General features: G+C 55.7%; 1 protein-coding gene across 2 annotated transcripts; it reads right to left on the reverse strand.

The window, feature by feature from the left end:
* Positions 1-1,230: 1,230 nt before the first annotated feature.
* Positions 1,231-16,817, reverse strand: IFITM10 (interferon induced transmembrane protein 10). Of its 2 annotated transcripts, none has more exons than XM_055355146.2 (3): positions 16,520-16,817; positions 13,810-14,262; positions 1,231-1,860 (listed from the first exon to the last, which is right to left on the reverse strand). In XM_055355146.2, exons 1-3 carry the CDS (start codon positions 16,601-16,603, stop codon positions 1,711-1,713), a joined length of 687 nt encoding a protein of 228 aa, XP_055211121.1. In that variant the 5' UTR covers positions 16,604-16,817; the 3' UTR covers positions 1,231-1,710. The 2 variants fall into 2 exon arrangements, with proteins under 2 accessions (XP_055211121.1, XP_055211120.1); XM_055355145.2 differs by having other exon boundaries at positions 15,160-16,804.
* Between the last annotated feature and the right edge of the window lie 1,438 nt (positions 16,818-18,255).

Below are 18,255 nucleotides of genomic sequence, written 5' to 3' on the forward strand. Positions count from 1 at the left end.
TCCCATCTGCTGCTAGCTCAAGGTCCTTCCTTCTGAGGCACCCCACGTCTCCAGCCCAGAAGGCTCTTCCCTTCTCTGCTTGGTGTCTTAAAGTCAACATCTTCTTCTCCCTGGTTTCCTGCTCTTGGTACACAGCCCTCTCCACTGGGCTGTCCAAGTCGAGGGACAGGAATCCTCCGGGCTTCTCCCCCACCTTACCTTCCAAACCAGTCAACCCCACTGGCTGCACAGCTGCCACACAGGCACCCTGCTGTCCAGCCCTCTGCCGCCAGCCCCAGCCCAGGCTCAGCTCCCTCCACTTGCATCCACCTCTGTCCACTGGGCTCCCCTCCAAGCTGGCCTCACTACCCCAGAGTGCACGAGCTTCCCAAAACATGAGGCGCACGGCCATGCCCCTTCCCTGGGAAGGTTCACCTGCCTTCCCACGGAATAGCAAGTCCTTCCCACTGTGCACCTGAGCTGCGGGATTTCTTGCGGTTTCCCAGACCAGCTGGGCACCCACGGCACGAGGCTCCACACCCACGGCCACTGCCTCGGCTTCTTCTCCATCTTCACCTCCCCACCTCCTTCGTGTGCCTCGCCGATGCCCTGCACTTTTCCTAGTGCACCCTCATCAGCTTGTCTTCAGGGCTGACCGGCACCCCATGACTGTGCCTGAGTTCCAAGGGGACAGAGCCCATCCCTGCATCCTGCCTCCCACATTGTGGACTGCACATGCCATGGGCCGTCAGAGCACTGGCCTCGGCCTTTGAACGGCATCTTCAGTTCATTTTCACAGTGATTATAGAAGCGAAAGGCCATTTTCCTATTTTACAGCTAAGGAGATGGGCACGAGAGAGGTAAAGGGGCCTGTCCGGGTCCCAGAGCCCTCCAGGAGGGACAGGGGTTAGCCAGGAGTCTATCGTCTCTGCCTGCTGCTTCCTTCTGAGTGAATTTGTGGTTTCCTTTGCTCTGATTTGGCCAATGCAGGCAGCTGAGGCTGTGCCCCACCCCCTTCCGTCCCCCCAGGAGGCTGCCTGACCCTCTAAGCGACTCGAGTTTGGGGTACCTCCACCAAATGCCCACCCTCCCATTCACTGTCTGGCACAGCTGTGATGGAGCAGACCGTCTCCTGCAGTCTGTTGGGACACAGCACCAGGGGCCCTGACCACCAGGCAATTCCTGAGGGAGGCTTGCAAAGCCTCCAGACTTCTCCAGGCCCTGCCAGGGACACAAAGTAGAAGGCTGGGCTGGAGCTGCATGGGTATTTCATTGAAAGTTCACAGACACAAGGGCTCTGAGCGGGGTCACATCGTGGAGGAGGCAGGGTCAGGGAGCACAGAGTGAGTCCTCCCAACCTGGGACAATTTTGCATAAGCCCTTCCTGCTAGGTGTCAGGTCCAAGGGGCCCCAGGAGCCTGGGAAGGGGCACGTGAGGGCAGGGACACAGACGCTGGAAGCCAGGGTGCAGCAGCGAGGGGAGAAGCCCCCAGGCTCCAGACACAGGCAGGGCGGAGCCCAGGAGGTGGAGGGGGTGGACTGAGGGCCAAGCTCAGTGCCCCCTTGCTGTACCCAGCTTCTGATGGCCTTGCTGCCCAGTTCACAGCTCAAGGGGGCCCCAGGACAAGAAGCCCTGCCCTGCCCCAACCTCATGGGATCCTGCGTTTCAGGGACCATGAGAATAAACATGTCTCAGTGCTTGTCTCCGCCAGCAGCCGTGCCTGGCGGGCCTTAGTAGTCGGTGAGGGGGTACCGCAGGAAGATGAAGACGAGGATGATGCAGGAGGCTGCCAGGGCAGAACTGGTGATGTTGAACAGCCGGGCCGTCTTTGCATCCTCCACGGCTCCATTCAGGTCATTGAGAAGCTTCTTGTCTCGCACCTGAAGCCGGGAGGAGGACAGGAAATGGGCAGTCAGCCAGGGAGCAGGGCCATGGAGCATCCAGGAGCCCAGCAGAGCCGGTGCCACAGTGCTCAGCACAGTACCAGTGCTTTGTTTCCGAGAGCTGACGAATGAACGATGGTTCTAGAGGAACATGTCTCTGCCCTGGGGCACTGTACACGGATGAACTTAGGGGCACGGGGGCGTCATGTCTGAAACCTCTCAACCCTCAACTGCTTTATAAAGTAGGTGAGATGTATTTATAGAGAGAGAGAAAAGCAAATATGATAAAATGTTAAAAAAATTGGGGCAACTGGGTGAAGGATATAAAGAAATTCCTTGTTTTTTCTTTTTTGCAAGTTTTAAATGATTAAAATAAAAGAAGTTGGCCTCAGAGAGGATATAATTGGAGGATGGGGCGACACAACTGTCTCCAAATTTGATTGGTTCTGCCTCGTTTAAAATTAACTGGGATGCCTTGAGGATGAGCGTCGTGCATTGGCAGGAGAGATAGCAGTCTCCAGGGCCTTTGGGGAGGAATATTAAGGCAAAAGGAGTGGGCTGGCACTCAGGAAGTCTTGGGGAGGCAGTGGACTGAGCTGGACTCATTTCCAAGAAGCAACCTTCATTCAGAATGAATTATAGGGCCCTCCCCTCCTCAGCACTCTTTCCTTCTATCACATCCACAAATATGTGCGTGTTTGCTGTAAGAAGAAACCAAGTTCTAGGATGAGGAAGGGAAGGAGAATGGAAAGAGAGGAAGAGAGGAAGGGGCAAAAAGTCTTTGCCTTAGTAGATTGGAGCTGGGCTGAAAGAAGGAAGGTGGGCAGATAGATACTGGGGCTGACTAATGCCTGGATCCCTCAGTGTGCAGGTTAGGCAGATGGACAGGAGACCCAGGTGGGAAGAGTGGACGGACAGGGGATAGATGTGTGGTCAGGGTGATGGGTGTGTAATTGAGTGGGAGAATGGAAGCATAAATGGATTGGCCTGTGGGTGGATGGATGGAGGAGGCAGAATACTGGAAAGAACAAAGGGAGAGGAGAGAAAAAAGAAGATAGAGGGAGTGGGGAAGGGAAAGCCAGAACGCAATTCAGTGGAGTGGAATGGAATGGAATGAAGTGGAGCAAATGCAGTGAAGTGAAATAGAGTGGAGTGGATGGAGTGGAGTGGATGGAATGGATGGAGTGAATGCAGTGAAGTGGATGGAATGAATGGAGTGAAGTGGGTGGAATGGATGGAGTGAAGTGGGTGAAATGGATGGAGTGGAGTGGGTGGAATGGATGGAGTGGAGTGGGTGGAATGGATGGAGTGCAGTGGGTGGAATGGATGGAGTGGAGTGGGTGGAATGGATGGAGTGGAGTGGGTGGAATGGATGGAGTGGAGTGGATGGAATGGATGGAGTGGAGTCAATGGAATGGATAGAGTGGATGGAGTGGAGTGAATGGAACGGATAGAGTGGATGGATGGAATGGATGGAGTGGAGTCAATGGAGTGGAGCTGGAAAAAAAGTTGGAGAGGGAAGGGAAGGGAGGGAACAAGGGCAAATGGGCAAGTAGGTGACTTGGAAGATAAATTGTACAGAACGTGCTATCAAAATGGACAGATTGAAGATGGGAAGAAGCAGGTATTGAGGAATCAGGGTAAGGAACGAGGCAGGAAGAAAGTCTATGCTCTTATCAGGTTCTTATGCTAGTGGTTTTGGAGGAAACTGACATCTGCAATGAAATTTGTATTCCTTTATAAGGACTGAATGTGTCACCCACTTATTGAGGTCTTATTTGATGCCTTTGCTAAAATAAAGTTGTATAACTTTCTCCAGAAAGAGCTATTACATCTTTTGTTAGACTTAGTCTTAGTCTATTTATTGTTTTTATTATAATGTAAAAGTATATTTTAAAATTGCATGTCTAACTGATTTTGTATCCAGCTAAACTATCATATTGTACTAACTGACCATGTGTTCTTAATAATAAATCATATCTACAGCAAATACTAGTAGTTCTATTTCCTCCTTGCAGTCTACTCCTAGACAGCACAGCATAGAGGTTAAAGCACAGATGCAGAAACACTGACTGGATTTCAATCCTGATTCTGCGGGTCATAGACTGTACAGCCTTAGGCCAGCTAATAACTTACTCTTCTGCTCCTCATTTCCTCATCTGTAACATGAAGATGACAACAGCGCTGCCTCCCAGGGTTGTGGGAAAGGCTTAATAAATTGATGGATGTGAAACTCCACCACAGTGCCTGGGCCAAAGTAAGCTCCTCTCATGGAGGCAAAGAAGATTCCAGAGCGATTCCAGACAGCAGCAATGAGGACAAGCAGCTGAGTCTCATTCTTGACCTCAAGGTACCAGGAAGGATAATGCTCTTCTTATCATTAGAGGTCTATGATTGCGTTAGAATTTCCACAAGATAAACTATTGTTTCCTTCTCTAATTCATTAATATGGTAGATTATATTTATTGATTTTCTTATATCAAGATAACTCTGAATTCCTAAAAAAACCTTTCGGTCTTGATTTCTTTGTTGGATACTTGGAGTGAGGAATAACGTGGCAGAGGGAGGATGAAACACTGGGTGTCAAAAGCGGATGGAGCAGAGGGCAGGAGGCTGAGGCAGCCGGGGTATTGGGTGCATAGAAAATGGCGGCCACAGCTAAAGAAGATAGGGAAGAGGAGGGCGGGGGAGTGATCTAATGATCGGGAAGGTGGGTGGATGAAGCTGAGGGGTCATACGGATGGAGACTGGGTGTACGGGACAGAGAAATGGATGTAGAAACTTGTGCTGGGTGGGGAGGAGGGCTGGATGGATATAAGAATGTACGTTGGGTGAGTGGGACAGGCAGAGAGCTGAATTTATGAATACAGTGCTTCTTGATGTACAATGGGGCTACAGTCCAATAAACCCATCATAAGTTTAAAGTGTCATAAGTTAAAAGTTTCATACACATTTTCGTATGATGCGTTTTTCACAAGCCCGGTAAGCTGAGGAGTGTACTGGGTGCCTATGGCTTTCCCGCCATTGTGAAGCTGAAAAAGCATACGTCGAACCATCATAAGATGGGGACCGTCTGTATATGCTGGGTGGGGTAACAGGTGCATAGATGAACATATGAACGTATGTCCAAGTGGACAGATGGATATGCAAGTGTATGCCACATGGGTGGGGCATCTGGGTAAGTGGGTAAGTGAACGGCTGCTGGATGGGAGGTGATGTGTGGATATGTAAGAGCATGTTCAGTGGGCAGGACAAGCAAATAGGTGAATACACGAGAATGTGTGCTCATGTGTTCATGATGGCTTGGACCAGGGCAGCGGCAGAGAAGGTGATGAGACCTAGCCAACTTCTGGACATGTGTTGAAGGTGGAGCTGACAGTGTTTGCTGGGATCAGGCTTGCAGTGTGATAAAAAGAATGGAGGCCAGGCATGGTGGCTCACGCCTGTAATCCCAGCACTTTGGGAGGCTGAGGCGGGTGGATCATGAGGTCAGGAGTTCAAGACCAGCCTGGCCAAGATGGTGAAACCCTGTCTCTACTAAAAATACAAAAAAATTAGCAGGGGCAGGCGCCTGTAATTCCAGCTACTCGGGAGGCTGAGGCAGGAGAATCGCTTGAACTCGGAGGGCGGAGGTTGCAGTGAGCTGAGATCGTGCCACTGCACTCCAGCCTGGGTGACAGAGTGAGACTCCGTCTAAAAAAAAAAGAATGGAACTTCACGTGGTTTGAATGAATGGACAGGTGGTTACAGGAATATAGGAACGGATGCCAGACTGGAAGGGCAGGTGCACAGATGGGTTTCTGAATGCACGCTGGATGGCTGGAGCAGGTCCATGGCTGGATATAGTAATGGATGCTGGATGGCTGGGACAGATCCATATGCTGAATGGGTGGAACAGGTAGATAAATGAATTTATGATGTGTTTTGGATGGCTAAGATTGGTGGATAATAGAAAGGAAGGAGGGTTGTTGGTGTAGTGTAGACCACTGGATGGTAGATGGGTAGACAGATGCATTAATCAATCAATCATCAATCAATATTTACTTAGTGTCTGCTCTGAGTAGTTGCTATTCTAGGTCCTGCGTATATCACAAGGAATAAAACAGAGTCTCTGTCCTCACGCAGCTTACATTGTAGGGAGAAGATACAGAAAATAAACACAATAAATAAGTAAAACATGTAATGTGCTCAGTGTGCTAAAAAGAAACCTGAAGAGGCTCAGGGGAACAGAGAGTGCTGTAGGAGGTGCAAGTCTAGCTCGGTGGCCAGGGAAGACCTTGTGGGGTGGGAGATATTTGAGGAAAGATCAGAAGAATGTGACAGACTCGGCCATGTGTTCATCTGCAGGGAGGCATGTCCTGGGAGCATAGAGCTGTCTGTGCAGGGCCTGGTGCTTCTGAGGACTAGGTGCAGAGTAGGGGCAGCAGATCACAGAGAGAGAAGGGGAGGACATACGGTCAGAGGAGACCATCCAGGAGCACGGTGCAGGCTCTGTGGGTGCTTTTTAGTCATGTAGAGCCGGAAAGATGAACGTGATGACATATGTGAACGACGCAGTGCTGGCCGCTGTGCTAAGAACAGATGGTAGGGGCCAGGCATGGTGGCTCACGCCTGTAATCCCAGCACTTTGGGAGGCCAAGGCAGGCAGATCACGAGGTCAGAAGTTCGAGATCAGCCTGACCAACATGGTGAAACCCTGTCTCTACTAAAAATACAAAAATTAGCCAGGTGTGGTAGTGTGCACCTGTAATCCCAGCTACTCAAGAGGCTGAGGCAGGAGAATCGCTTGAACTCAGAGAGAGGTGGATTGAATGGTCCAGGGGAGGGTGAGGGTGGCTTGGACCAGGGCAGCAGTGGTGAAGGTAGTGAGACCTGACCAGCTCCTGGACATGCGTGGAAGGTGAAGCTGATGGTGTTTGCTGGGATCAGGTGTAGAGTGTGATAAAAAGCATGGAACTTGACATGATCTCAAGGTTTTTGGGGTTTGATCAACTGAACAGGGAGTTGTAGAAGGCTGCAAAAGGAAGACTCGTTTAGCAGTTCAATTTCTGACATGTCAAGGTAGGAACGCCCTTTAGATATATAGCAGATATTTGGCATAGCAATTTGTGTGAGTCTGGAGTTCAGAGATGAGGTCTAGGGCAGAGATATAAATTTGAGAAGCGTTGGCAAAAAGATGGTATTTAAAACTGATATAGTTTGAACACATGTCCCCGCCAAATCTATGTTGCAGCGATCCCCAGTGGTGGAGAGGGCCTGGTGGGAGGTGTTTGGCTCATGTGTGTAGATCTCATGGCTTGATGCTGTCCTCACCATAGTGAGTGAATTCCTGAGAGCTGGTTGCTTAAACGTGTGAGGTGCCTCCCCCTTATTCCTCCCTTGTGAGGTGTCTCCCCTTTATCTCTCCCTTGCTCCCACTCTCGCCATGTGAGATGCCTGCTCCCACTTTGCCCTCCACCATGACTGGAAGCCTCCTGAGGCTTCCCCAGAAGCAGATACCAGCACCATGCTGCCTGTACAGCCTGCCGAACCATGAGCCAATTAAACCTCTTTTCTTATAAATTACTCTCTCTCAGGTATTTCTTTACAGCTGTGCAAGAATGGCCTAATACTAAAACCATGGGACTGGATAGGGCACCAAGGGAGTGAACATGAAGGAAGGAGAGGATGGAGAGCTGAGCCCTGGAGCCCTGCAGTGTCAGAAGGTTAGGGAGTCAAACGCAATTAGGAAACGGGCCCGAGAAGAGTGGGCCAAGAAGCAGGGAAGGCAGAGGGGCACTAGGGTGCTAGATGGTGGAATGGGCTGAAAAGTACAAGCAGAGGTGGGACATAGAGGATGAGGCAGCCATGTGGGGGCAGGGGCGATGGATGGTGCTGGGTGGGTAGAGGAGAGGGAGGAGGAGAGCGGGAGAGAGAACAGGCTGATGGCTGGGAGTTGGGTGAGTCCATCAAAGCAAGGAAGGAAGGAAAATGGAAGGACATTCTGATGATGAATTGAGGGCTAGGTGGCCAGGCAGTTCTTCTATGACTGTGAATATTGATGGATGACAGATGGGTGAATGTGTGAAGGAAAAAGAGCAGGGGTGGGCAGATGTGGGTACAGAGAGGAACTGGCTCTGGCTATAGAGATGGATGGAACAGGTCACTGGAGGAACAGGGGAGAGGAAACACAAGGAAGGGATGACATATAAGTGGATGAAAGGGCAATGTTATGGTTTGACTGTTCATGTCCCCCAAATTCCCGTATGGAAATCCTAACCCCTAAAGTGATGGTAGGAGGTGGGGCTCTTGAGAGGATTAGGTCATGCGTGGGATTGGCACCCTTATAAAAGGGGCCCCAGAGAGGCCCTCGGCCCTACTGGCAAATGAGGACACAGAAGTTGACAGCCTGCAACCCAGAAGAGGGTCCTGATCAGAACCTGACTATGCTGGCACCCTGATCTCAGACTTCCAGCCTCCGGAACAGTGAGAAGTAAATACCCAGTGTTTATAAACCAACTAATCTATGATAATTCGTTAGAGCAGGCTGGACAGGCTCATGCCACTCAACTTGGAGGCGCGTGAATGGGATACCTGAATAAAGCCAAGGAAGGAAAGATGGGATGGATGTGCCTGGAAGGTCAGATGGTCAACGAGATGAGTGGTGGGGTGGGTGGACACATGCCTGAGAGGAAACAAGAGAGAATGGACATTTTACGGCTGAATGACTAGCTATATCAGTAAAGCACGTAGGCGGATGGTAGAAAGAATGAAGGGGATAGAAGGGGAGAATGCATGGCCGAAAAGTGGGGCAAAAGAAAGGAAAAGAAAAAAATGAAAGGGAAAAGAAGAACGTGAGAAATTTATGCATGAGCGGTTAGAGACAGGGTGGATGAGGAGGGAGGGAATAGAGACAGTGACAGTGGCTGGATTGAGCTGACAGCTGGGGTGAGCTGAGGCACGCTGAGTATGAAGGGGGCACTCAGTGAATGGGTGAGTGTGACTCAGCTAGGGGAGCAGCAGGAGGAAGGGCAGGTGGATGTCTTGAAGGGTGAATAGATGTGTTGCCACATGAGGTCACAGGATGGAGGGATGATTGGGTCTATTGACAGGTGGGGCTTGGAAGGAAAGTGGGCAATTACTGAGAAAGTGAGACTAGATGAATAGTTTAGTGGGTTGAAGCATAAGGTTGGTGGGGACAGGATGGGAGAGCAGGGCAGGGAGGGGAGCCTGAATGATCATGTGTGAACACAGGTGGATGGAAGGTTGGGTGGCTATTTGGAGGGGTTGAAGGGAATGTGGGAGGATGGATTGAATATAAGTTTGGATGGATGGACGGAGGGAGGATGGACAGATGATGGATGGATGGATGGACAGATGGAGGATGGATAGATGGATGGAGGATGGATGGATAGATGGATGGAGGATGGACAGATGGAGGATGGATGGATGGATGGACAGATGGATGGATGGATGGATGAAAGATAAATGGATGGATGGAGGGTGGATGGATGGATGGATGAAGGATGGATGGAGGGCGGATGGATGGATGGATGGAGGGTGGATGGATGGATGGATGAAGGATGGATGGAGGGCGGATGGATGGATGGATGGAGGATGGATGGAGGATGGATGGATAGATGGATGGAGGATGAATAGATGGATGGATATGGATGGATGGACAGATGGAGGATGGACAAATGGAAGATGGATGGATGGATGGATGGATGGAGGATGGACAGATGGAGGATGGATGGATGAATGGATGGAAGATGGATAGACGGATGGATGGAGGGTGGATGGATAGATGAAGGACAGATGGAGGATGGCTGAATGGAGGATGGATGGATGGATGCATATGGATGGATGGACAGATGGAGAATGGATGGATGGAAGATGGATGAATGATAGATGGATGGAGGATGGGAAAGATAAATATGTGATGCTGATATTCAGAAAGGAGTGAGTGGGTGAGTGTGTACATCCAAAACCCAACGCAGAACCCACCCACCTAACCTGTTCTTTCTGACCGCCCTGTCACTGGAAGGTCTCACAGCCTCCTGGGCTCACATCTAGCAGCTGCTGTGTCCTAGCCACACCTGTTCCTCCTCTCCCACCCCCATCCCCAGCTCACAAGCTCTCCCACCTGGACCACCACACTGGGACTTGAACCTTCTGCCTCGAGGCTTGTCTTGTCTCCTTCCCCTACACTGGTTGCAGATTTCATGGCCCTGATCATATCCTTCTCTTTCCATGTCTCCTACAGATGAGAGCCCAGCCCCTCACGAGGTTTTCAAGCCCCTCACCGCACTGCCTCAGGCACTCTTCCAGGAATGTCTTCCATCTCCCATTGAGGACAGGGGCCTTGCCGACCCCCTAGACTGCCCCACCTACGTGTCTTAGTTTATGCCATTTTCCCCGCCTGAAACACCTTTCCCCTCACCAAGCTTCAAGGCCCAGTGAAATTGCTGCCTCCTCCTAGAAGTTTTCCAGCCTCACCCCAAACTGGGAATGAAGTATTCCTTTTCTGAAACACTGTGGTGCTTCTTCCGTCTCACCATGTGTCCTCTGTCCACCCACCCATTAGACCAACATGTCCTGACCCATCTGTTGGCCAGCTCTGCGTTGGGCACAGATTGGCTGGGGTGAGCAGATGTGGCTGGGGCAGGACTGTCTCTGGAGGCTTTGCAGAAGAGAGACCCAGATCTCACAAAAGCTCTCCAGGCCGAGGATGTGCACATCGCTCACATCACATTTGCCGAGTGACCGGGGCGGGGAACCGCTGAGGCCAGAAGGGTTAAAAAGGCGGCTTGGATGCTGAGATGAGACGTTTGGCCATCATCCAGCTGACCGCGGGAGCCGGTGGCCCTCAGGAGGCAGCGTGTGGAGGCGGCATGAATGGAGAATTGACTTTTTGTATCTCTGCCTTCCCCGGACACCAGGCTGTGCAAAATAAGGCTTCAATCTCTGCGCTGCAGATCCAGCCTGCGTTGAGTTGAATTGGCCCATGTGGGTGGGGGGTGGATGGATGGCTGGACGGGTGGATGGACACGTGGGGGCAGGCAAGGACACACTGTCTAGTTCATACCACTGCATGCGGGCCTCCGCCCTGCTCACGTGTGCTGGTTTGAATGTTGTTTTGTTTCTATTTGTTTTGTGAACAGATGAGGGAACAGGGGCTCAGTGAGGCAAGATGTCTTGTCTGTCCCAAGAGCTCGGATTTTAGCCAAGACCTTCTGACCCCAGGGCCACCCCGCGTCCTTGGTGTAGGGTGCAGGTCAGGAGACCTGCAGCTGGGTGACCGGATGGATGCATTCCCAGGCGTGGGGTCCACAGCCAGCCAGTTCCGTCCTCCCTTCTGCCCAGGATGGAGACAGCTCACCTTGCACCCACTCCCAGGTATGCCCCAAAGCCTCTCTGCCCTGGCTGCCCCCGACCACCGCAGGAAGGACACAGAAGGAGCAGGCTTGGGAGGAGGTGTAATGAGCCGTCCCTGACCCTCAGAAGGGCCAACCTCACACCACCCCCAACCCCTGCAGAAACCCAGCACCATCCAGAAATCCCTGACCTACCTACAACCTGAGCCAGATGGGCCTGCCCCATGCCAGCCGGCCAGCCACAGCCTGAGCCAAGCGGGAGGAGGGACAGCTTCCGGACGGGAGCCCAGGCAGCCAGACCCATGTCCGCAGGCTGTTGGCAGGGCACAGAGAGAGGGGAGGCAGAGCTCCACCAGCTGCAGCTTCAGCCCCCCAACACTGGAGCTTTCTGCTCAGGATTGGTCTGGGGAGCCACAGCTGGAGCTGGTCGGAGGCATGACCCCCAATTCCAGGGGCCCTTTTCCTTTGTTGCTTCTACACACACACACACACACACACACACACACACACACACACACGCACGCAAGAACATATACTCACTACCACACACACTCTCACACACTTGTGCACACACATTTACACGTACCATACACACTCACGTGTGATCACACACGCATGCACACTCAGATACATACATCACACATGCACACACTCACACACTTGTGCACACACATTTACATGAACCACACACGTGTGATTACACACATGCACATGCAGGTACAGACAACACACAGGCACACACCCTCACACACTTGTGTACACACATTTACACGTGCCATGCACACTCGTGCGATTACACACACATGCACACACACTCAGGTACATACACACAGCACACATGCACACACCCTCACACTTGTGCACACACATTTATACGTGCTATGCACACTCACATGTGATTACACACGTGCACACTCAGGTACATACAGACGGCACACAGGCACATACCCTCACATACTTGTGCACGCACATTTACATGTGCCATGCACACACACGTGTGATTACACACGTGCACACACTCAGGTACATACAGCACACATGCACATACTCTCACACATTGTGCACAATTTACACACACCATGCACATGCATGCTATTACACACACATGCACACAGGTACATACACCACACATGCACACACACCCTCACACACGTGCACACACATTTACACACACCATGGCCACTCGTAATTACACACACATGCACACATATGCATTCACATGTACACACATGCAAATACACTCATGCCTACACACATACACATGCACACACATGCACACACACAAAAATATATGTACACACTCATGCATACAATGCATTCACATGCACACATAGTTACACTCACAGTACATGCCCACTTATGCAATTACACGTGAGTACACAGATACACTGGCACGTGCTGGCTCACACACAGGCCCCTGTGTCAGAGCCCAGGGATGGATCCGCAGGCCCGAGGTTGAAGGTGCCCGTGCCAGTGGGCAACGCCGGGGTTGGCAATGATGATGAGTCAGGAGCAGGAGGGGAACGCCGACGGCAGTTGCGATGCCGGGCGGGGTGGGGCTCGAGCTCAAGGATGGAGCAGAGGCGAAGCTGGCCAGGCGTCCTTCCTCCCAGCCAGCCTCTGCCCAGCCTCTTCTCTCCCTGCATCCCCTGTCTTCTCCCCAACCCGGCAGGGCAGCTGCATTGGTGGAGTACATCTGGCCTTGGCCACTCAAGTCTGGGCTGGGGAAATGTGATGATGAGGCTAAACGTGAGCCAAGCCCTTCCTTCCGGTGCGTCGGGGTGGGGAGGAGGGCACCGGGGCCTGCCCTCGCCCTCACGCTCCCTTCCCCCGGAAGGGCTCCAGCACCAGACACATTGACACACGGCTGCCCCTCTCACTGTGAGCCCATCACAGCCTCCCTCCCACCATCTCCGTCCCTGCTGCTCCACCTTGCCCTCAGGGGGACAGGGTCATGTCTGCCCAGCACCTGCTCTGCTACCAGCCAGCTCTTCTCGCAGCCCTGAGCTGGGGAGGGGCAGGACCTGTTTACACCCCTCTTCCCTGGGCTGCCCTGGCCACCCAGGTCTGGTCTCCACGCAGGGCTTGGCAGAGCTGTGTAAGCACCTGCCCTTGGGCTCCGGGTGAGGAGCTGGATAAGTAGGTGGCCCCTCTTCCTTTCCATAGGGGTAGGATTCCAAGCCCTCTTCAGCCCCACGCTGGACCCATCCCTGTACACGGAGAAGTGGCTGCTGCCCAGGTCTACGTCCCATGTCCCCTGAGCCTGAGCAACCCCCCCCCCCCTCCAATCCCCGCTCCCAGCCCCTCCTGCAGGTTCCGCTGAGCTGGCTGAGCAGAAAGCCAGGCCCTGATGGCTCAGGAGAGGGAAGGGCAGACCCCTGCCCGCCCAGACCTAGCCAGTACCCCGACCTCTCTGGGACCCACCATCAGGACCCCTCACTGTCCTTTGATCCCTTGGCCCCTCAACTGCACCTGTTCTACCCGTGTGCTCCCCCGAAAGGGAGAGGGGCCGAGCGCCGCCAGCCAGGGACGGTCCTGCCGGCACCACCTCTCTAGCCCGCCCTTGCCCCCTGCCACCGCCCGGGCTCACTTTGAGGGAGTAGGCCAAGGCGATGAAGCCCAGGCAGCAGAAGTTGAGGTAGACGAAGTTGAAGATGGACCACAGGTAATAGTCGTTCACCTCGGTGGTGTCCGGGTAGACCTCGATGACGGTCGTGGGGTTGGTCATCGTCTTCTTCTCGGCTAGGTGCTTGCAGGCGGGGGGCGCGCCGGCAGCTCGCACGCTGTCGGTCTTGCTGCTCTTGGACTCCATGGGGAACAGTGTGGGCGCCATCGGGGGAGAGGCCGAGGGCTCAGGGGCAGGGGCCGCTGGAGCCTGCAGGGCAGGGGGCTTGGACACGCAAGCGAAGCAGCCCTTGGGCGAACCTGCCGGGGGCCTCGGGATCCAGAAGGCCCCGTCCAGGGGGACTCGGGCTTCCTGGGCGCCGTCCGTGGTGCTGGCCGGGGCTCCCAGCGGGGCTGGGCACTGGCCGGGGCCCTGGGCCTGGAGAGGAGAAAGTGAGAGCGAGCTGGGCCCGGCCCACCGGCCAGCACCCACCTTCACGCCCAGCAGCTCCGAGAACAGCCCCAGTGGAGACGGAAATCCCTGCGGGGGCCGCCAGCTGCCAGCCTGCCACCTGCCTCCCCCACCCGCCCCGGGCCTCGGCGGCCACGGACGATGCCAAAGCCCTTTGCAGCAGCCTTGGCAGGGACCTGGGGCTTTCATCACTTTGCCATCTGCGCATAAACACTCACCCACTGACACACACAACAGCACCCCCGCCCCGAAGCACACCAACGCTGAGACTGACACTGTTGCAAAACACAGAGTGCCCCAGCACCCCAAACAACCCCGCACACACGGGGCGCCGGACCCACAGCGACGCTGCCTCAGCCGCTAACCGGCAGAGCTAGCAGAGCGGCCAAAGCACCTGCCCACGGCGCCCGCGGACACCCGATACCGCCACGGGCACCGCCACGGGCTCCACCGCGGGCTCTCCAGACCCCGGGGCGCACCCGCGGGCGCGCTCAGAGCCATTGACGAGTAAACAACTCCCCACACAAGGCGATGCAGGCTCAGCCACGAGCACCAAGAACCGGCACAGGTGCGGGGTCTCCAACTCGTGCGCACCGCCCCCCACCTCCAACCCGGGAACCCCAAGCGCGCACACTTGCCCGGAGCCACGCACTCCCGGGCCATACATAGACGCACAATAACAGGCTGTTATTGTGCACAGACGCACAATAACACTTCTCCAACGAGGCACCAAGTCGCTCGCGCTCTGCGCCACCCCGCGTTCCCAGCTCCCGTGCGGCGCTCGCCGGGGGGTCTGCGGCCGAGGCTCTGCGGCCCCCAGCCCGACCCGGGTCTGCCGCAGCCGCCCGGACGGCGCCTCCTCACCTACAAGAGACTCCTCGGCGCGCGGCCGGACCCCCTGAGCCTCGGTGCGCGCGTCCTTCTGCCGTCCTGCGGGCCGCTGTCTGTCCACTGATCCGCCTCCCAGCTGCCCAACCTTGAGGGGGTGGGGAGCGCGCGGGGCTCGGCGGCGGCGCCGCTGCCTCCCCCGCCGCCTGCGCTCCCTCCGCAGCGCCAGACCGGCCGCGCGGCTGCAGCCCAGAGCCTGACTCACGGCGGCGGCGGCGGCGGCGGCGGCGGGCACAGCCACCTCCCCGCCTCCGCCTCCTCCTGCCAGGAGGGTGGGGGCCTCGGAAGCCGCGACCCTGGGGAGTTGCAAGGTCCCGCAGGGATGGGACCCCTACAGCCCCCGACCAGGGTGCCCGCGCCACCTCCATCTCCCCGGACCCACTGCGCCTTCCTCCCCACCCCACCCGGCCCCATCCCTCTCGCGGAGCCCCCAGCCCCGTGGAAGACTGGACGCTCCCGGAACCCTCCCCATCTGCCTCCCCAAGAGAGACCCTCTTCCTCTTCCCACTCTCCCCATGGCGCTCCACCCCAGCGCCTGGGCCCTGCTGCCTCCAGGGACCCCCGCCCCTGGGTCCTGCCCTTCTGGCCTGTTGACTCTCAGTTCCAGCAGCTCAGTCCGCTCCTGACGAAGCTCCAGTCCCCTGAGCCCCAGGAGGGCCCCTACCTGACTGCCCGTCTCTGCCCCATCCTGTCCCTAACCAAGTCCCCAAGGCCCCCAAGACCACCCTCCAGTCCCTTCCCTCCTTAGCCCACCAAGTCCAGGCCTTCCGGTAAGTTTCAGTACCCCCTACTCTGTTCCTTCCTGGCTGAGCCCACTCCGGCCCATCGGAGCTCCTGCCCCCTTTCCTGGAGTCTGACTTCACCCAGCCGGGGCCCCACTCCAGTTCACTCCCAGAGTCTGGGAGAATGTGGCCTCTCCTGCACAGACCCCAGGGCATGCTCCATCTGCTCGCAGGGCAAAGTGTCCCGTTCCGAGCTCTGGTCCTGTGCTGAGGTCCTGGCTACTAAGGACACTTGTCTCCCTTGGAGGCTGGTTTACTCACCTGCCCACAGCCTCTCTGTGATCCCTACCAGCCCTTCTGAGCCTGGTCCCCTGAGGATACTTTGTTCCCTGTGAATCATTTTTCCTGACCAATGCCTGTCCTCCCAGCCTCAGCCGCCTCCACTACCCCACCACATCCTCACTCTCACGGTATGCTTGACCCCAGCTGATCTTCCATCCCCATAACAGTCCCCATGAGTTCCTCCCCATGGAGAAAACTCCAGCCTTCCCTCCCTCCCTCCAAGTCCCCCACTTCACCACGCAGGTTCCCTGAGCTGGGTCCTCTTCACCAACCTCCAGCTCCCACTGAGCCTCGACCCTCTCCAAAGTCCCCCGGAAGCTGAGGATGCATGGCGGCCCCCGTTTTCCCTCCCTCATCTCTCTCCAAGCCCCATCCTCCCATGAAACTCTTTTCTCCTCTGCCACTCTCAATTGGCCTCCTGTGTCTCTGCAACCCTCTTTCCTGTCTGGAAGGCCAGCCCTGCTTGGGGTCCGGTCTGCCCGCCTGTGCCTGACTCTGAACCCTTTCTCTCTCCAAACCTCTGTTCTGAACCCTAATCCCCTGGAAAAGCCCGGCCCTCTGCAAGCCCCTCCCCTTTCCAGCCTAGTCCCCGCCCCTCATGCCTGGGCTGACCCCGGCACAGTGTTATCCACGGCACGCCAGGAACCCACAGCACAAGGCTGATCTTAAATGATGTTGATAAACCCTAACGAGCAGGAGGGGTCATGAAGCATGAGGAGCCTCCTCCTCGTCTCCTTGGGCACCCTGGCCGTGCTCTCCCTGGAGCCCACAGGCCGTGGGTGGATGGGGCCTGTCGGAGAACCAGGGTTCCGTTCTCCCTCCCCAACTCCCTCCTCCTTTCCAAGGGCCTGGCCCAGGGAAAACTGGACCCGGTGTCCTCAGACGGGGCCTGATCCCAGGCTGAGTGTGGCCTGTGTGCCATGCCCCCATGTCTCCCCAGCATCTGAGCTGGGCCTACCCGGCCAGCCACCACCTTCTGGGAGACCCTGGCCTGCCACACAGCCTCTGCCCAGTGCTGCCCCGCCCCAGTTTGCCCTGAAGGCCTCAGGCAGCGAGGAGGCCTCCATAACAGGAGAGGGTTGCCTGGGTCCGAGGGGCCAGGGCCTGCCCAGGGTCACTGGGTAGGTGACAGGGGAGCCAGGGCCTGCTCCCGGCCTCAGGCCACCTTGGGGCTGGCTCTGAGGCCAGGAAACACCACTGAGAGGGAGCCAGGGGTCGCAGGGCAGAGCCAGGGCCCAGCCAAACTCGGCACAGCCAGCATTCACGTGGCTGTGCTGGGCTCCCCAAGGGCCTGGGCTCCAGCTTCCCCTTTGCTAGGGGTTTCTGGTTACAACCCACAGTCTAGACAGGGGGGACTCCAGGCTCAGGGTCCAGTCACCAGCTAGAAAACCACGGAGGAACCTGGGGTCAGACTCCAGGGCCCCGAGAATCCTGCCGGGCTGGAGGGAGCCCTCGGAGCAACCCCAGGGCAGCAGCCATGAAGATGGGAGCTGGACGGAGCTGACAAGCTGCAGAGGGAGGGAGATGGGGAGAGTGGGACGGGGCAGGGACAACAGGGTACGGCTGCCTCCTTGTACCTCTCTGCCCTCCCGGGCCTCAGTGCACAAAGCATCTGATGACAGGACATTTGTCTCCCCAGAAGCCCTGCCAGGCCCTGCAGAGTTCTGCCCAGCTCTGCTCAGATTTCAGGCATGCCAAACGCCAGGCATGTGTTTCCAAGCCTCCGTGCCACCCTGGGTAAATGTTCTTGCTCTGGGGTGAAAGTCCTGCAGCCCCTCGGGAGGAAGGCCAAGGCAGCCACCACCCTCAGGCAGAGGCATCGAGATAATGGCAAATGTCACATCTGCCTCATCTCCTAGCCTGTTGGGGTGGGGCTCGAGGGGGCTCTAAGTGACTCCAGAGCTACTGATCCCAAAAGGAACTCTGCTCCCACCACCACATGCCCACAAACTCCTACTTACCTGTTAAAACCCCAACGGCTGCTACCACTGCATCCGGGCACACGCTC

The sequence above is a fragment of the Gorilla gorilla genome, chromosome 9, assembly GCF_029281585.2.
Source record: "Gorilla gorilla gorilla isolate KB3781 chromosome 9, NHGRI_mGorGor1-v2.1_pri, whole genome shotgun sequence".
NCBI lineage: Eukaryota > Metazoa > Chordata > Mammalia > Primates > Hominidae > Gorilla > Gorilla gorilla.